Source organism: Oncorhynchus gorbuscha, unplaced genomic scaffold (genome assembly GCF_021184085.1).
Source record: "Oncorhynchus gorbuscha isolate QuinsamMale2020 ecotype Even-year unplaced genomic scaffold, OgorEven_v1.0 Un_scaffold_785, whole genome shotgun sequence".
NCBI lineage: Eukaryota > Metazoa > Chordata > Actinopteri > Salmoniformes > Salmonidae > Oncorhynchus > Oncorhynchus gorbuscha.
Window position 1 is genome coordinate 100,001 of NW_025745811.1, and position 20,000 is coordinate 120,000.

Consider the following 20,000-nt stretch of genomic DNA (forward strand, 5'->3'; position numbering starts at 1 on the left):
TCCTTCCTCTCTCTCTCTGCTCTTCTCTCTCTTTCCTTCCTCTCTCTCTCTCTCTCCCTCTCTCTCTCTCTCTCTCTCTCTCTCTCTCTCTCTCTCTCTCTCTTTCCTTCTCTCTCTCTCTGTCTCTCTCTCTCTTTCCTTCCTCTCTCTCTCTCTCTCTCCCTCTCTCTCTCTCTCTCTCTCTTTCCTTCCTCTCTCTCTCTGCTCTTCTCTCTCTTCCTCTCTCTCTCTCTCTCTCTCTCTCTCTCTCTCTCTCTCTCTCTCTCTCTCTCTCTCTCTCTCTCTCTCTCTCTCTCTCTCTCTCTCTCTCTCTCTCTCTCTCTCCTCCCCCCCTCTCTCTCTCTCTCTCTCTCTCTCTCTCTCTCCCCCCCTCTCTCTCTCTCTCCCCACCTCTCTCTCTCTCTCTCTCCCCCCTCTCTCCCCCCCTCTCTCTCTCTCTCTCTCTCTCTCTCTCTCTCTCTAGAAACCTATCCAAGAACCCTCTAACCACCTTGTCCTGGCAACTGTTCCAGAACCTGCAACTTTCCGAGCTGTAAGTTACATTCTCATTCAAGCTAAAGTGTGTGTTTCAGAACCTGCACACAGCAAAACAACCGCGTAAAACACAACGCATTGTCTTTGTGAGTCTCAAACAGCATCTTGTTCTATATATAGTCCCATAGGGCTCTGGTCTAAAGGAGTGCACTACATAGGGAATAGGGTGTCATTTGGGACATACCGGCGGTGTCATGGCACTGTGATCTGGAAGTCAGTTACCCAGCATAATTAAGACACTGCAGAGAGAGAGAGAGAGAGTTCGAGGCAGTCTGACCTCATTCTCCTGTTAGTTATGAATATTGCAGTAAAAGTCAGGCCCAATCTGATGCTCTTTCAGCACCACTAGTAGAATATTACAGTCTGGTCCAGTCTGATGCTCTTTCAGCACCACTAGTAGAATATTACAGTCTGGTCCAGTCTGATGCTCTTTCAGCACCACTAGTAGAATATTACAGTCTGGTCCAGTCTGATGCTCTTTCAGCACCACCAGTAGAATATTACAGTCCGGTCCAGTCTGATGCTCTTTCAGCACCACTAGTAGAATATTACAGTCTGGTCCAGTCTGATGCTCTTTCAGCACCACCAGTAGAATATTACAGTCTGGTCCAATCTGATGCTCTTTCAGCACCACCAGTAGAATATTACAGTCTGGTCCAGTCTGATGCTCTTTCAGCACCACCAGTAGAATATTACAGTCTGGTCCAATCTGATGCTCTTTCAGCACCACCAGTAGAATATTACAGTCTAGTCCTGTCTGGTCCAGTCTGATGCTCTTTCAGCACCACCAGTAGAATATTACCATCCAGTCTGATGCTCTTTCAGCACCACCAGTAGAATATTACCATCCAGTCTGATGCTCTTTCAGCACCACCAGTAGAATATTACCATCCAGTCTGATGCTCTTTCAGCACCACCCGTAGAATATTACAGTCTGGTCCAGTCTGATGCTCTTTCAGCACCACCAGTAGAATATTACCATCCAGTCTGATGCTCTTTCAGCACCACCAGTAGAATATTACCATCCAGTCTGATGCTCTTTCAGCACCACCAGTAGAATATTACCATCCAGTCTGATGCTCTTTCAGCACCACCCGTAGAATATTACAGTCTGGTCCAGTCTGATGCTCTTTCAGCACCACCAGTAGAATATTACCATCCAGTCTGATGCTCTTTCAGCACCACCAGTAGAATATTACCATCCAGTCTGATGCTCTTTCAGCACCACCAGTAGAATATTACAGTCTGGTCCAGTCTGATGCTCTTTCAGCACCACCAGTAGAATATTACAGTCTAGTCCAGTCTGATGCTCTTTCAGCACCACCAGTAGAATATTACAGTCTAGTCCTGTCTGGTCCAGTCTGATGCTCTTTCAGCACCACCAGTAGAATATTACAGTCCGGTCCAGTCTGATGCTCTTTCAGCACCACCAGTAGAATATTACAGTCTGGTCCAGTCTGATGCTCTTTCAGCACCACCAGTAGAATATTACCATCCAGTCTGATGCTCTTTCAGCACCACCCGTAGAATATTACAGTCTAGTCCTGTCTGGTCCAGTCTGATGCTCTTTCAGCACCACCAGTAGAATATTACAGTCCGGTCCAGTCTGATGCTCTTTCAGCACCACCAGTAGAATATTACAGTCCGGTCCAGTCTGATGCTCTTTCAGCACCACCAGTAGAATATTACAGTCTGGTCCAGTCTGATGCTCTTTCAGCACCACTAGTAGAATATTACAGTCTAGTCCAGTCTGATGCTCTTTCAGCACAAGCAGTAGAATATTACAGTCCTCCCCCTCCGCATCTCAGGGAAGGTCTGCCTCCCTGTTTCCTCTCCTGCCCCTCCCCATCTCAGGGAAGGTCTGCCTCCCTGCTCCCTCTCCTCCTCATCTCAGGGAAGGTCTGCCTCCCTGTTTCCTCTCCTGCCCATCTCAGGGAAGGTCTGCCTCCCTGTTTCCTCTCCTCCTCATCTCAGGGAAGGTCTGCCTCCCTGTTTCCTCTCCTGCCCCTCCTCATCTCAGGGAATGTCTGCCTCCCTGTTTCATCTCCTCCTCATCTCAGGGAATGTCTGCCTCCCTGTTTCATCTCCTGCCCCTCCCCATCTCAGGGAAGGTCTGCCTCCCTGTTCCCTCTCCTCCTCATCTCAGGGAAGGTCTGGAAGGTGTGGTGTTTGACTGTGGTTGTGATGTGTTTTTGTTTACAGGAGGCTGGGCGGTGTGGTGTTTGACTGTGGTTGTGATGTGTTTGTGTTTACAGGAGGCTGGACGGTGTGGTGTTTGACTGTGGTCTTGGTGTGTTTGTGTTTACAGGAGGCTGGACGGTGTGGTGTTTGACTGTGGTTGTGGTGTGTTTGTGTTTACAGGAGGCTGGGCGGTGTGGTGTTTGACTGTGGTCGTGGTGTGTTTACAGGAGGCTGGACGGTGTGGTGTTTCACTGTGGTTGTGATGTGTTTGTGTTTACAGGAGGCTGGACGGTGTGGTGTTTGACTGTTGTCGTGATGTGTTTACAGGAGGCTGGACGGTGTGGTGTTTGACTGTGGTTGTGATGTGTTTACATGAGGCTGGACGGTGTGGTGTTTGACTGTGGTCGTGATGTGTTTACAGGAGGCTGGACGGTGTGGTGTTTGACTGGTTGTGATGTGTTTTTGTTTACAGGAGGCTGGACGGTGTGGTGTTTGACTGTGGTTGTGGTGTGTTTACAGGAGGCTGGACGGTGTGGTGTTTGACTGTGGTTGTGATGTGTTTGTGTTTACAGGAGGCTGGACGGTGTGGTGTTTGACTGTGGTTGTGATGTGTTTTTGTTTACAGGAGGCTGGACGGTGTGGTGTTTGACTGTGGTTGTGATGTGTTTACAGGAGGCTGGACGGTGTGGTGTTTGACTGTGGTTGTGATGTGTTTACAGGAGGCTGGACGGTGTGGTGTTTGACTGTGGTTGCGACGTGCGTTGGATCCAGCTTTGGCAGCAGAGAGAAGAGGCGGGGCTTCACACCCAGATGCTGTTCTGCAGAAACGGGGCCTTTAAGATACGATTGCAAAACATGTACATTACCTCATGTGGTAAGGAAACACACACACGTGTGCACACACACACGCAAGCAGACACACACACATGCGCGCTCACACACGCAAGCAGACACACATAAATAAAGTGCATTTGGAAAGTATTCAGACCCCTTGACTTTTTGCAAAAAAATATGAAATATCACATTTACAAAAGTATTTGTTCAAGTACCTTTGGCAGCGATTACAGCCTCAAGTCTTCTTGGGTATGACGCTACAAGCTTTGCACACCTGTATTTGGGGAGTTTCTCCCATTCCTCTCTGTAGATCCTCTCAAGCTCTGTCAGGTTGGATGGGGAGCGTCGCTGCAAAGCTGTTTTCAGGTCTCTCCAGAGATGTTCCATCGGTTTCAAGGCTCTGGCTGGGCCACTCAAGGACATTCAGAGACGTCCCGAAACCACACAGTGATGTGCTGCTCTCTCTCTTTCTCAATTTGTTTTCAAATTCTTTGTGGGTCTGTGTAATCTGACGGCAATAAATGTCTCTAACATGGTCATACATTTAACAGCTTTGTTTCCACCTCATTTTGTGGGCAGTGTGCTCATAGCCTATCTGCCAACAGCGGCCTTTCTCAATAGCAAGGCTATGCTCACTGAGTCTCTGCTCTCCTTAAGTTTGGGTCAGTCACAGTGGTCAGGTATTCTGCCTCTGCGTGCTCTCTGTCAAGTAATGATCTTTTTGTTTTCTCATGATTTTGGTTGGCTCTACTTGTGTTGTTGTCCTGGATCTCTGTGGGGTGTGTTTGTGAACAGAGCACCAGGACCAGCATCCTTAGGGAAATCTTCTCCAGGTTCATTTCTCTGTAGGTAATGGCTTTGTTATGGAAGGTTTGGGAATCACTTCCATTAAATTTGAGTATTTAATGGCTCTTTTATGGATTTTGATAATTAGTGGGAATCGACCTAATTCTGCTCTGCATGCATTATTTTGTGTTTGTTCCATTATGTGATTTCTTGTTTGGTGAGCGGACCCCAGACCCCACAACCATAAAGACAATGGGTTCTAGGACTGAGTCAAGTATTTTTAGCCAGATCCTAATTGGATGTCTAATTTCATGTTCCTTTTGATGGCGTAGAATGTCCTTCTTGCCTTGTCTCTCAGATCGTTCACAGCTTTGTGGAATTTACCTGTGTCGCTGATGTTTAGGCCAAGGTATGTATAGTTTTTTTGTGTGCTCTAGGGCAACAGTGTCTAGATGGGAATTTGTATTTGTGATCCTAGCAACTGGATCTTTTTTGGAACACCAGTATTTTTGACTTACTGAGATTTACTGTCAGGGCCCAGGTCTGACAGAAACTGTGCAGAAGATCTAGGTGCTGCTGTAGGCCCTCCTTGGTTGGGGACAGATCTAGGTGCTGCTGTAGGCCCTCCTTGGTTGGGGACAGATCTAGGTGCTGCTGTAGGCCCTCCTTGGTTGGGGACAGATCTAGGTGCTGCTGTAGGCCCTCCTTGGTTGGGGACAGATCTAGGTGCTGCTGTAGGCCCTCCTTGGTTGGGGACAGATCTAGGTGCTGCTGTAGGCCCTCCTTGGTTGGTGACAGATCTAGGTGCTGCTGTAGGCCCTCCTTGGTTGGGGACAGATCTAGGTGCTGCTGTAGGCCCTCCTTGGTTGGGGACAGATCTAGGTGCTGCTGTAGGCCCTCCTTGGTTGGGGACAGATCTAGGTGCTGCTGTAGGCCCTCCTTGGTTGGTGACAGATCTAGGTGCTGCTGTAGGCCCTCCTTGGTTGGTGACAGATCTAGGTGCTGCTGTAGGCCCTCCTTGGTTGGGGACAGATCTAGGTGCTGCTGTAGGCCCTCCTTGGTTGGGGACAGATCTAGGTGCTGCTGTAGGCCCTCCTTGGTTGGTGATATTTGTAGACATTTGACTTCAGATTCTAGCAGGGCGAGGCCGGGTGCTGCAGACTGTTCTAGTGTCCTCGTCAGTTCGTTGATATGTATGTTGAAGAGGGTGAGGCCGGGTGCTGCAGACTGTTCTAGTGCCCTCGTCAGTTCGTTGATATGTATGTTGAAGAGGGCGAGGCCGGGTGCTGCAGACTGTTCTAGTGCCCTCGTCAGTTCGTTGATATGTATGTTGAAGAGGGTGAGGCCGGGTGCTGCAGACTGTTCTAGTGCCCTCGTCAGTTCGTTGATATGTATGTTGAAGAGGGCGAGGCCGGGTGCTGCAGACTGTTCTAGTGCCCTCGTCAGTTCGTTGATATGTATGTTGAAGAGGGCGAGGCCGGGTGCTGCAGACTGTTCTAGTGCCCTCAGTCAGTTCGTTGATATGTATGTTGAAGAGGGTGAGGCCGGGTGCTGCAGACTGTTCTAGTGTCCTCGTCAGTTCGTTGATATGTATGTTGAAGAGGGTGAGGCCGGGTGCTGCAGACTGTTCTAGTGCCCTCGTCAGTTCGTTGATATGTATGTTGAAGAGGAAGAGGCCGGGTGCTGCAGACTGTTCTAGTGCCCTCGTCAGATCGTTGATATGTATGTTGAAGAGGGCGAGGCCGGGTGCTGCAGACTGTTCTAGTGTCCTCGTCAGTTCGTTGATATGTATGTTGAAGAGGAAGAGGCCGGGTGCTGCAGACTGTTCTAGTGCCCTCGTCAGTTCGTTGATATGTATGTTGAAGAGGGTGAGGCCGGGTGCTGCAGACTGTTCTAGTGTCCTCGTCAGTTCGTTGATATGTATGTTGAAGAGGGTGAGGCCGGGTGCTGCAGACTGTTCTAGTGCCCTCGTCAGTTCGTTGATATGTATGTTGAAGAGGGCGAGGCCGGGTGCTGCAGACTGTTCTAGTGCCCTCGTCAGTTCGTTGATATGTATGTTGAAGAGGGCGAGGCCGGGTGCTGCAGACTGTTCTAGTGTCCTCGTCAGTTCGTTGATATGTATGTTGAAGAGGAAGAGGCCGGGTGCTGCAGACTGTTCTAGTGCCCTCGTCAGTTCGTTGATATGTATGTTGAAGAGGAAGAGGCCGGGTGCTGCAGACTGTTCTAGTGCCCTCGTCAGTTCGTTGATATGTATGTTGAAGAGGGTGAGGCCGGGTGCTGCAGACTGTTCTAGTGCCCTCGTCAGTTCGTTGATATGTATGTTGAAGAGGGTGAGGCCGGGTGCTGCAGACTGTTCTAGTGCCCTCGTCAGTTCGTTGATATGTATGTTGAAGAGGGCGAGGCCGGGTGCTGCAGACTGTTCTAGTGTCCTCGTCAGTTCGTTGATATGTATGTTGAAGAGGGTGAGGCCGGGTGCTGCAGACTGTTCTAGTGCCCTCGTCAGTTCGTTGATATGTATGTTGAAGAGGGCGAGGCCGGGTGCTGCAGACTGTTCTAGTGCCCTCGTCAGTTCGTTGATATGTATGTTGAAGAGGGCGAGGCCGGGTGCTGCAGACTGTTCTAGTGCCCTCGTCAGTTCGTTGATATGTATGTTGAAGAGGGCGAGGCCGGGTGCTGCAGACTGTTCTAGTGCCCTCGTCAGTTCGTTGATATGTATGTTGAAGAGGGTGAGGCCGGGTGCTGCAGACTGTTCTAGTGTCCTCGTCAGTTCGTTGATATGTATGTTGAAGAGGGTGAGGCCGGGTGCTGCAGACTGTTCTAGTGCCCTCGTCAGTTCGTTGATATGTATGTTGAAGAGGAAGAGGCCGGGTGCTGCAGACTGTTCTAGTGTCCTCGTCAGTTCGTTGATATGTATGTTGAAGAGGAAGAGGCCGGGTGCTGCAGACTGTTCTAGTGCCCTCGTCAGTTCGTTGATATGTATGTTGAAGAGGGTGAGGCCGGGTGCTGCAGACTGTTCTAGTGCCCTCGTCAGTTCGTTGATATGTATGTTGAAGAGGGCGAGGCCGGGTGCTGCAGACTGTTCTAGTGCCCTCGTCAGTTCGTTGATATGTATGTTGAAGAGGGCGAGGCCGGGTGCTGCAGACTGTTCTAGTGTCCTCGTCAGTTCGTTGATATGTATGTTGAAGAGGAAGAGGCCGGGTGCTGCAGACTGTTCTAGTGCCCTCGTCAGTTCGTTGATATGTATGTTGAAGAGGAAGAGGCCGGGTGCTGCAGACTGTTCTAGTGCCCTCGTCAGTTCGTTGATATGTATGTTGAAGAGGGCGAGGCCGGGTGCTGCAGACTGTTCTAGTGCCCTCGTCAGTTCGTTGATATGTATGTTGAAGAGGGCGAGGCCGGGTGCTGCAGACTGTTCTAGTGCCCTCGTCAGTTCGTTGATATGTATGTTGAAGAGGGCGAGGCCGGGTGCTGCAGACTGTTCTAGTGTCCTCGTCAGTTCGTTGATATGTATGTTGATGAGGAAGAGGCCGGGTGCTGCAGACTGTTCTAGTGTCCTCGTCAGTTCGTTGATATGTATGTTGAAGAGGGCGTGGCCGGGTGCTGCAGACTGTTCTAGTGCCCTCGTCAGTTCGTTGATATGTATGTTGAAGAGGAAGAGGCCGGGTGCTGCAGACTGTTCTAGTGCCCTCGTCAGTTCGTTGATATGTATGTTGAAGAGGGCGAGGCCGGGTGCTGCAGACTGTTCTAGTGCCCTCGTCAGTTCGTTGATATGTATGTTGAAGAGGGCGAGGCCGGGTGCTGCAGACTGTTCTAGTGCCCTCGTCAGTTCGTTGATATGTATGTTGAAGAGGAAGAGGCCGGGTGCTGCAGACTGTTCTAGTGCCCTCGTCAGTTCGTTGATATGTATGTTGAAGAGGAAGAGGCCGGGTGCTGCAGACTGTTCTAGTGTCCTCGTCAGTTCGTTGATATGTATGTTGAAGAGGAAGAGGCCGGGTGCTGCAGACTGTTCTAGTGCCCTCGTCAGTTCGTTGATATGTATGTTGAAGAGGGTGAGGCCGGGTGCTGCAGACTGTTCTAGTGTCCTCGTCAGTTCGTTGATATGTATGTTGAAGAGGGCGAGGCCGGGTGCTGCAGACTGTTCTAGTGCCCTCGTCAGTTCGTTGATATGTATGTTGAAGAGGGCGAGGCCGGGTGCTGCAGACTGTTCTAGTGCCCTCGTCAGTTCGTTGATATGTATGTTGAAGAGGGCGAGGCCGGGTGCTGCAGACTATTCTAGTGCCCTCGTCAGTTCGTTGATATGTATGTTGAAGAGGGCGAGGCCGGGTGCTGCAGACTGTTCTAGTGCCCTCGTCAGTTCGTTGATATGTATGTTGAAGAGGGCGAGGCCGGGTGCTGCAGACTGTTCTAGTGTCCTCGTCAGTTCGTTGATATGTATGTTGAAGAGGGCGAGGCCGGGTGCTGCAGACTGTTCTAGTGTCCTCGTCAGTTCGTTGATATGTATGTTGAAGAGGAAGAGGGAACAGTGGGTTAACTGCCTTGTTCAGGGGAACAGTGGGTTAACTGCCTTGTTCAGGGGAACAGTGGGTTAACTGCCTTGTTCAGGGGAACAGTGGGTTAACTGCCTTGTTCAGGGGAACAGTGGGTTAACTGCCTTGTTCAGGGGAACAGTGGGTTAACTGCCTTGTTCAGGGGAACAGTGGGTTAACTGCCTTGTTCAGGGGAACAGTGGGTTAACTGCCTTGTTCAGGGGAACAGTGGGTTAACTGTCTTGTTCAGGGGAACAGTGGGTTAACTGCCTGTTCAGGGGCAGAACGACATATTTTTACCTTGTTAACTCTGGGATTCGATCTTGCAACCTTTCGGTTGCCCGAACCACTAGACTACCTGCCGCCTCGCCTGAGAAGACTTTGCCTTTGTTTTGGTTCATTTGTTTGTCAATTAGGGTGTGCAGGGTGAATACGTGGTCTGACGTACGGCAATTTTACATTTGCTCATGACATTGTTTTCACTGATGTGTGCGGCTGCTGTTGATGATAATGCAGAGGATTTCCCCAAGGTTGCTGTTAATGATAATGCAGAGGATTTCCACAAGGTTGCTGTTAATGATAATGCAGAGGGTTTCCCCAAGTTTGATGTTAATGATAATGCAGAGGATTTCCCCGAGGTTGCTGTTGATGATAATGCAGAGGATTTCCCCAAGGTTGCTGTTGATGATAATGCAGATGATTTCCCCAAGGTTGCTGTTAATGATAATGCAGAGGATTTCCCCGAGGTTGCTGTTAATGATAATGCAGTGGATTTCCACAAGGTTGCTGTTGATGATAATGCAGATGATTTCCCCAAGGTTGCTGTTAATGATAATGCAGAGGATTTCCCCGAGGTTGCTGTTAATGATAATGCAGAGGATTTCCCCAAGGTTGCTGTTAATGATAATGCAGTGGATTTCCCCAAGGTTGCTGTTAATGATAATGCAGAGGATTTCCCCACGTTTGCTGTTAATGATAATGCAGAGGATTTCCCCAAGGTTGCTGTTAATGATAATGCAGAGGATCTCCCCAATGTTCCTGTTGATGATAATGCAGAGGATTTCCCCAAGGTTGCTGTTGATGATAATGCAGATGATTTCCCCAAGATTGCTGTTAATGATAATACAGAGGATCTCCCCGATGTTGCTGTTGATGATAATGCAGATGATTTCCCCAAGGTTGCTGTTGATGATAATGCAGAGGATTTTCCCAAGGTTGCTGTTAATGATAATGCAGAGGATTTCCCCAAGGTTGCTGTTGATGATAATGCAGAGGATTTCCCCGAGGTTGCTGTTGATGATAATGCAGAGGATTTCCCCAAGGTTGCTGTTAATGATAATGCAGAGGATTTCCCCGAGGTTGCTGTTGATGCTTATCCCACGGTAGTTATTGGGTTCAAATTTGTCTTTCCTTTTGTGGATTGGGTTAATCAGTCCTTGGTTCTAAATATTGGGGGAAGATGCCAGAGCTGATTGATGATTGATTGAGGTTAATGTTAGATTCTCTGGTTTCTTCATTACATTGAGCTGATTTCTGAGGTGCTGTTCCATAGTGTATTTCTGTGTTGTTTTAGTGATTCACCATAGCGAAGAAGTAGACTCAGGTTTTCTGGGTCTTTATGTTTTTGGTTGGATAGGTTTCTCAATTTCCTTCTTATGTTTTTGCATTCTTCATCAAATCATTTTGTCATTGTTGTTAATTTTAGATTGTCTGCTTTAAATTTTTAGATTTGATAGTGAAGCTGAGAGGTAAAATATACAGTTTAGGTTTTCTACTGCCAAGTTTACACCTTCACTATTCCAGTGGAAAGTTTTACCCAGGAAATCATCTAAAAGGGATTGAATTCGTTGTTGCCTAATTACATTTTGGCAGGTTTCTACTTTCCTTCCATCTATGATGGTTCTGAATATCATGCAGTTCCTTTGGCGCCTCATGATTCAGTATTGCTCTTTTCAAGTAGATGTGATTTTGCTGTGATCTGATAGGGGTGTCAGTGGGCTGACTGTGAACGCTCTGAGAGACTCTGTGTCATGTTTGTCATTTATTATCATGTCTTGTCCCTGTGCTCCCCATGCTATTCGTTTCCCTCTGCTGGTCTTATTTGGTTCTTTCCCTCCTTCTATCCCTCTCTCTCCCCCTCCCTCTCTCACTCTCTCGCTCTCTCTTCTCTCTATCGTTCCGTTCCTGCTCCCAGCTGTTCCTATTCCCCTAATCATCATTTAGTCTTCCCACACCTGTTCCCGATCCTTTCCCCTGATTAGAGTCCCTATTTATTCCTTTGTGATCCGTTCCTGTCCCGTCGGTTCCTTGTTTTGTATTCACCATGCTGTGATTGTGTTTCGCCCTGTCCTGTCGTGTTTTTTGCCTTCATCAGATGCTGCGTGTGAGCAGGTGGCTCTATCAACTACGGCCTGCGCCTACCCGAAGCGACCTGCAGTCTGTGGCCGCTTCTCTAGTTATTCCCCTCTACAGACTAGAGGATTTTTGTTATTCCCTGTTTGGATTTAAATAAACTCTGTTTCTGTTAAGTCGCTTTTGGGTCCTCTTTCACCTGCATGACAGAAGGAACCGACCAAGGAATGGACCCAGCGACTTCAGACGCTCGTTACACTGCCGTCGAGATCCAAGGAGCCATGCTCGGCAGACACGAGCAGGAATTGTCTGCTGCTCGCCATGCCGTGGAGAACCTGGCCGCTCAGGTTTCCGACCTCTCTGGACAGTTCCAGAGTCTACGTCTCGTGCCACCTGTTACTTCCTGGCCTGCCGAGCCTCCAGAACCTAGGGTTAATAACCCACCTTGCTACTCCGGGCAGCCCACTGAGTGCCGCTCCTTTCTCACGCAGTGTGAGATTGTGTTCTCTCTCCAACCCAACACATACTCTAGAGAGAGAGCTCGGGTTGCTTACGTCATTTCACTCCTTACTGGCCGGGCTCGAGAATGGGGCACAGCTATCTGGGAGGCAAGGGCTGATTGCTCTAACAAGTTCCAGAACTTTAAAGAGGAGATGATTCGGGTTTTTGACCGTTCAGTTTTTGGTGGGGAGGCTTCTAGGGCCCTGGCTTCCTTATGCCAAGGTGAACGGTCCATAACGGATTATTCCATTGAGTTTCGCACTCTTGCTGCCTCTAGTGAGTGGAACGAGCCGGCGCTGCTCGCTCGTTTTCTGGAGGGACTCCACGCAGTGGTTAAGGATGAGATTCTCTCCCGGGAGGTTCCTTCAGATGTGGACTCTTTGATTGCTCTCGCCATCCGCATAGAACGACGGGTAGATCTTCGTCACCGGGCTCGTGGAAGAGAGCTCGCATCAACGGTGTTTCCCTGCTCCGCATCGCAACCATCTCCCTCCTCTGGCTTTGAGACTGAGCCCATGCAGCTGGGAGGGATTCGCATCTCGAATAAGGAGAGGGAACGGAGGATCACCAACCGCCTGTGCCTCTATTGCGGAGTTGCTGGACATTTTGTTAATTCATGTCCAGTAAAAGCCAGAGCTCATCTGTAAGCGGAGGGCTACAGGTGAGCGCAACTACTCAAGTCTCTCCATCAAGGTCCTGTACTACTTTGTCGGTCCACCTACGCTGGGCCGGTTCGGGTGCTACATGTAGTGCCTTGATAGACTCTGGGGCTGAGGGTTGTTTCATGGACGAAGCATGGGTTCGGAAACATGACATTCCTTTCAGAGAGTTAGATAAGCCTACGCCCATGTTCGCCTTAGATGGTAGTCATCTTCCCAGTATCAGATTTGAGACACTACCTTTAACCCTCACAGTATCTGGTAACCACAGTGAGACTATTTCTTTTTTGATTTTCCGTTCACCGTTTACACCTGTTGTTTTGGGTCATCCCTGGCTAGTATGTCATAATCCTTCTATTAATTGGTCTAGTAATTCTATCCTATCCTGGAACGTTTCTTGTCATGTGAAGTGTTTAATGTCTGCCATCCCTCCCGTTTCTTCTGTCCCTACTTCTCAGGAGGAACCTGGCGATTTGACAGGAGTGCCGGAGGAATATCATGATCTGCGCACGGTCTTCAGTCGGTCCCGAGCCAACTCCCTTCCTCCTCACCGGTCGTATGATTGTAGTATTGATCTCCTTCCGGGGACCACTCCTCCTCGAGGTAGACTATACTCTCTGTCGGCTCCCGAACGTAAGGCTCTCGAGGATTATTTGTCTGTGTCTCTTGACGCCGGTACCATAGTGCCTTCTTCTTCTCCGGCCGGGGCGGGGTTCTTTTTTGTTAAGAAGAAGGACGGTACTCTGCGCCCCTGCGTGATTATCGAGGGCTGAATGACATAACGGTTAAGAATCGTTATCCGCTTCCCCTTATGTCATCAGCCTTCGAGATTCTGCAGGGAGCCAGGTGCTTTACTAAGTTGGACCTTCGTAACGCTTACCATCTCGTGCGCATCAGAGAGGGGGACGAGTGGAAAACGGCGTTTAACACTCCGTTAGGGCATTTTGAGTACCGGGTTCTGCCGTTCGGTCTCGCCAATGCGCCAGCTGTTTTTCAGGCATTAGTTAATGATGTTCTGAGAGACATGCTGAACATTTTTGTTTTTGTCTATCTTGACGATATCCTGATTTTTTCTCCGTCACTCGAGATTCATGTTCAGCACGTTCGACGTGTTCTACAGCGCCTTTTAGAGAATTGTCTCTACGTAAAGGCTGAGAAGTGCTCTTTTCATGTCTCCTCCGTTACTTTTCTCGGTTCCGTTATTTCCGCTGAAGGCATTCAGATGGATTCCGCTAAGGTCCAAGCTGTCAGTGATTGGCCCGTTCCAAGGTCACGTGTCGAGTTGCAGCGCTTTTAGGTTTCGCTAATTTCTATCGGCGTTTCATTCGTAATTTCGGTCAAGTTGCTGCCCCTCTCACAGCTCTTACTTCTGTCAAGACGTGTTTTAAGTGGTCCGGTTCCGCCCAGGGAGCTTTTGATCTTCTAAAAGAACGTTTTACGTCCGCTCCTATCCTCGTTACTCCTGACGTCACTAGACAATTCATTGTCGAGGTTGACGCTTCAGAGGTAGGCGTGGGAGCCATTCTATCCCAGCGCTTCCAGTCTGACGATAAGGTTCATCCTTGCGCTTATTTTTCTCATCGCCTGTCGCCATCTGAGCGCAACTATGATGTGGGTAACCGTGAACTGCTCGCCATCCGCTTAGCCCTAGGCGAATGGCGACAGTGGTTGGAGGGGGCGACCGTTCCTTTTGTCGTTTGGACAGACCATAAGAACCTTGAGTACATCCGTTCTGCCAAACGACTTAATGCCCGTCAAGCTCGTTGGGCGTTGTTTTTCGCTCGTTTCGAGTTTGTGATTTCTTACCGTCCGGGTAGCAAGAACACCAAGCCTGATGCCTTATCCCGTCTGTTTAGTTCTTCTGTGGCTTCTACTGATCCCGAGGGGATTCTTCCTTATGGGCGTGTTGTCGGGTTAACAGTCTGGGGAATTGAAAGACAGGTTAAGCAAGCACTCACGCACACTGCGTCGCCGCGCGCTTGTCCTAGTAACCTCCTTTTCGTTCCTGTTTCCACTCGTCTGGCTGTTCTTCAGTGGGCTCACTCTGCCAAGTTAGCTGGTCATCCCGGTGTTCGAGGCACTCTTGCGTCTATTCGCCAGCGCTTTTGGTGGCCGACTCAGGAGCGTGACACGCGCCGTTTCGTGGCTGCTTGTTCGGACTGCGCGCAGACTAAGTCGGGTAACTCTCCTCCTGCCGGTCGTCTCAGACCGCTCCCCATTCCTTCTCGACCATGGTCTCACATTGCCTTAGACTTCATTACCGGTCTGCCTTTGTCTGCGGGGAAGACTGTGATTCTGACGGTTGTCGATAGGTTCTCTAAGGCGGCACATTTCATTCCCTCGCTAAACTTCCTTCCGCTAAGGAGACGGCACAAATCATTATTGAGAATGTATTCAGAATTCATGGCCTCCCGTTAGACGCCGTTTCAGACAGAGGCCCGCAATTCACGTCACAGTTTTGGAGGGAGTTCTGTCGTTTGATTGGTGCGTCCGTCAGTCTCTCTTCCGGGTTTCATCCCCAGTCTAACGGTCAAGCAGAGAGGGCCAATCAGACGATTGGTCGCATACTACGCAGCCTTTCTTTCAGAAACCCTGCGTCTTGGGCAGAACAGCTCCCCTGGGCAGAATACGCTCACAATTCGCTTCCTTCGTCTGCTACCGGGTTATCTCCGTTTCAGAGTAGTCTGGGTTACCAGCCTCCTCTGTTCTCATCCCAGCTTGCCGAGTCCAGCGTTCCCTCCGCTCAAGCGTTTGTCCAACGTTGTGAGCGCACCTGGAGGAGGGTGAGGTCTGCACTTTGCCGTTACAGGGCACAGACGGTGAGAGCCGCCAATAAACGCAGGATTAAGAGTCCAAGGTATTGTTGCGGCCAGAGAGTGTGGCTTTCCACTCGCAACCTTCCTCTTACGACAGCTTCTCGTAAGTTGACTCCGCGGTTCATTGGTCCGTTCCGTGTCTCCCAGGTCGTCAATCCTGTCGCTGTGCGACTGCTTCTTCCGCGACATCTTCGTCGCGTCCATCCTGTCTTCCATGTCTCCTGTGTTAAGCCCTTTCTTCGCACCCCGTTCGTCTTCCCTCCCCCCTCCCGTCCTTGTCGAGAGCGCACCTATTTACAAGGTACATAAGATCATGGACATGCGTTCGGGACGGGGTCACCAATACCTAGTGGATTGGGAGGGTTACGGTCCTGAGGAGAGGAGTTGGGTTCCGTCTCGGGACGTGCTGGACCGTTCACTCATCGATGATTTCCTCCGTTGCCGCCAGGATTCCTCCTCGAGTGCGCCAGGAGGCGCTCGGTGAGTGGGGGGTACTGTCATGTTTGTCATTTATTATCATGTCTTGTCCCTGTGCTCCCCATGCTATTCGTTTCCCTCTGCTGGTCTTATTTGGTTCTTTCCCTCCTTCTATCCCTCTCTCTCCCCCTCCCTCTCTCACTCTCTCGCTCTCTCTTCTCTCTATCGTTCCGTTCCTGCTCCCAGCTGTTCCTATTCCCCTAATCATCATTTAGTCTTCCCACACCTGTTCCCGATCCTTTCCCCTGATTAGAGTCCCTATTTATTCCTTTGTGATCCGTTCCTGTCCCGTCGGTTCCTTGTTTTGTATTCACCATGCTGTGATTGTGTTTCGCCCTGTCCTGTCGTGTTTTTTGCCTTCATCAGATGCTGCGTGTGAGCAGGTGGCTCTATCAACTACGGCCTGCGCCTACCCGAAGCGACCTGCAGTCTGTGGCCGCTTCTCTAGTTATTCCCCTCTACAGACTAGAGGATTTTTGTTATTCCCTGTTTGGATTTAATTAAACTCTGTTTCTGTTAAGTCGCTTTTGGGTCCTCTTTCACCTGCATGACACTCTGGGTTAAGTTCAGTGATAAACTGGTCTACAGTACTACTGCCAAGAGATGAGCTATAGGTGTACCTACCATAGGAGTCCCCTCGAAGCCTCCCATTGACTATGTACATACCCAGCGTCGAACAGAGATGCGACCCATTTTTGTTGGTTAAGTTGTGTCTCTCTCTCTCTGTCTCTCTCTCTCTAACTCTGTCTCTCTCTCATGTCTTTCTCTCCTCTCTCTCTCTCTGTCTCACTCTCTCTCTCTCATGTCTTTCTCTCCTCTCTCTCTCTCTGTCTCTTACTCCTCCAGACGTACCAGAGGTCAGTGTAAGCCACAACAGCAGCCTGATGATGATAGAGGGTGATAATGTAACTGTCAGCTGTAATGGGTCAGGAGCTCCCCTCCCCGAAGTTGACTGGACCGTCGCTGGACTACACTCCATCAACACACACCTGGTGAGGCATACAGACACCTGGTGAGACATACACACACCTGGTGAGGCATACAGACACCTGGTGAGACATACACACACCTGGTGAGACATACACACACCTGGTGAGACATACAGCCACCTGGTGAGACATACACACACCTGGTGAGACATACACACACCTGGTGAGACATACACACACCTGGTGAGACATACAGACACCTGGTGAGACATACACACACCTGGTGAGACATACACACACCTGGTGAGACATACACACACCTGGTGAGACATACACACACCTGGTGAGACATACACACACCTGGTGAGACATAGACACAGACCTGGTGAGATAGACACAGACCTGGTGAGACATACACACACCTGGTGAGACATATGCACACATGTAACCAGGCACACACACAGGTCACCTTAATAATCTAATCTCCATTCTAACGTGTACTGTAGTGCAATGTTCACCAACCCTATTCCTCTAGGTCTCCAGTCTAACGTGTACTGTAGTCTAATGTCCACCAACCCTATTCATATCCTCTAGTTCTCCAGAATAAAGTGTACTGTAGTCTAATGTCCACCAACCCTATTCCTCTAGGTCTCCAGTCTAACGTGTACTGTAGTCTAATGTCCACCAACCCTATTCCTCTAGGTCTCCAGTCTAACGTGTACTGTAGTCTAATGTCCACCAACCCTATTCCTCTAGGTCTCCAGTCTAACGTGTACTGTAGTCTAATGTCCACCAACCCTATTCCTCTCGGTATCCAGTCTAACGTGTACTGTAGTCTAATGTCCACCAACCCTATTCCTCTAGGTCTCCAGTCTAACGTGTACTGTAGTCTAATGTCCACCAACCCTATTCATATCCTCTAGTTCTCCAGAATAAAGTGTACTGTAGTCTAATGTCCACCAACCCTATTCCTCTAGGTCTCCAGTCTAACGTGTACTGTAGTCTAATGTCCACCAACCCTATTCCTCTAGGTCTCCAGTCTAACGTGTACTGTAGTCTAATGTCCACCAACCCTATTCATATCCTCTAGTTCTCCAGAATAAAGTGTACTGTAGTCTAATGTCCACCAACCCTATTCCTCTAGGTCTACAGTCTAACGTGTACTGTAGTCTAATGTCCACCAACCCTATTCCTCTAGGTCTCCAGTCTAACGTGTACTGTAGTCTAATGTCCACCAACCCTATTCCTCTAGGTCTCCAGTCTAACGTGTACTGTAGTCTAATGTCCACCAACCCTATTCCTCTAGGTCTCCAGTCTAACGTGTACTGTAGTCTAATGTCCACCAACCCTATTCCTCTAGGTCTCCAGTCTAACGTGTACTGTAGTCTAATGTCCACCAACCCTATTCCTCTAGGTCTCCAGTCTAACGTGTACTGTAGTCTAATGTCCACCAACCCTATTCATATCCTCTAGTTCTCCAGAATAAAGTGTACTGTAGTCTAATGTCCACCAACCCTATTCCTCTAGGTCTCCAGTCTAACGTGTACTGTAGTCTAATGTCCACCAACCCTATTCCTCTAGGTCTCCAGTCTAACGTGTACTGTAGTCTAATGTCCACCAACCCTATTCCTCTAGGTCTCCAGTCTAACATGTACTGTAGTCTAATGTCCACCAACCCTATTCCTCTAGGTCTCCAGTCTAACGTGTACTGTAGTCTGTCCACCAACCCTATTCCTCTAGGTCTCCAGTCTAACGTGTACTGTAGTCTAATGTCCACCAACCCTATTCCTCTAGGTCTCCAGTCTAACGTGTACTGTAGTCTAATGTCCACCAACCCTATTCCTCTAGGTCTCCAGTCTAACGTGTACTGTAGTCTAATGTCCACCAACCCTATTCCTCTAGGTCTCCAGTCTAACGTGTACTGTAGTCTAATGTCCACCAACCCTATTCATATCCTCTAGTTCTCCAGAATAAAGTGTACTGTAGTCTAATGTCCACCAACCCTATTCCTCTAGGTCTCCAGTCTAACGTGTACTGTAGTCTAATGTCCACCAACCCTATTCCTCTAGGTCTCCAGTCTAACGTGTACTGTAGTCTAATGTCCACCAACCCTATTCCTCTAGGTCTCCAGTCTAACGTGTACTGTAGTCTAATGTCCACCAACCCTATTCCTCTAGGTCTCCAGTCTAACGTGTACTGTAGTCTAATGTCCACCAACCCTATTCCTCTAGGTCTCCAGTCTAACGTGTACTGTAGTCTAATGTTGTGTTCTCCTTTCCTCTCCTCAGTCAATCAATTGTATTTGTATTTATCTTTACATCAGCATATGCCACAACGTGTTTATACAGAAACACAGCATTAATCCCCCAATCAGCACGCAATGTAGATGTAGAAGCATGGTGGTTAGGAAAAACTCCCCAGAAAGGTATGAACCTAGGAAGAAACCTAGAGAGGAACCAGGGTCTGAGGGGTGGCCAGTCTTCTGGCTGTGCCGGGTGGAGATTAGAAACCTAGAGAGGAACCAGGGTCTGAGGGGTGGCCAGTCCTCTTCTGGCTGTGCCGGGTGGAGATTAGAAACCTAGAGAGGAACCAGGGTCTGAGGGGTGGCCAGTCCTCTTCTGGCTGTGCCGGGTGGAGATTAGAAACCTAGAGAGGAACCAGGGTCTGAGGGGTGGCCAGTCCTCTTCTGGCTGTACCGGGTGGAGATTAGAACCCTAGAGAGGAACCAGGGTCTGAGGGGTGGCCAGTCCTCTTTTGGCTGTGCCGGGTGGAGATTAGAAACCTAGAGAGGAACCAGGGTCTGAGGGGTGGCCAGTCCTCTTCTGGCTGTGCCGGGTGGAGATTAGAAACCTAGAGAGGAACCAGGGTCTGAGGGGTGGCCAGTCCTCTTCTGGCTGTGCCGGGTGGAGATTAGAAACCTAGAGAGGAACCAGGGTCTGAGGGGTGGCCAGTCCTCTTCTGGCTGTGCCGGGTGGAGATTAGAAACCTAGAGAGGAACCAGGGTCTGAGGGGTGGCCAGTCCTCTTCTGGCTGTACCGGGTGGAGATTAGAACCCTAGAGAGGAACCAGGGTCTGAGGGGTGGCCAGTCCTCTTTGGCTGTGCCGGGTGGAGATTAGAAACCTAGAGAGGAACCAGGGTCTGAGGGGTGGCCAGTCCTCTTCTGGCTGTGCCGGGTGGAGATTAGAAACCTAGAGAGGAACCAGGGTCTGAGGGGTGGCCAGTCTTCTGGCTGTGCCGGGTGGAGATTAGAACCCTAGAGAGGAACCAGGGTCTGAGGGGTGGCCAGTCCTCTTTTGGCTGTGCCGGGTGGAGATTAGAAACCTAGAGAGGAACCAGGGTCTGAGGGGTGTCCAGTCCTCTTCTGGCTGTGCCGGGTGGAGATTAGAAACCTAGAGAGGAACCAGGGT

At 49.6% G+C, this 20,000-nt stretch overlaps 1 protein-coding gene across 1 annotated transcript in view; it reads left to right on the forward strand.

The window, feature by feature from the left end:
• Nucleotides 1-20,000, forward strand: part of LOC124020250 (NT-3 growth factor receptor-like) — a 165,135-nt gene that overhangs the window by 60,032 nt on the left and 85,103 nt on the right. Inside the window, exons 4-6 of the mRNA XM_046335608.1 lie at nt 464-532; nt 3,435-3,589; nt 16,510-16,655. Coding sequence (XP_046191564.1) covers nt 464-532; nt 3,435-3,589; nt 16,510-16,655 — 370 coding nt within the window. The remainder of the gene's footprint in view (nt 1-463; nt 533-3,434; nt 3,590-16,509; nt 16,656-20,000) is intronic.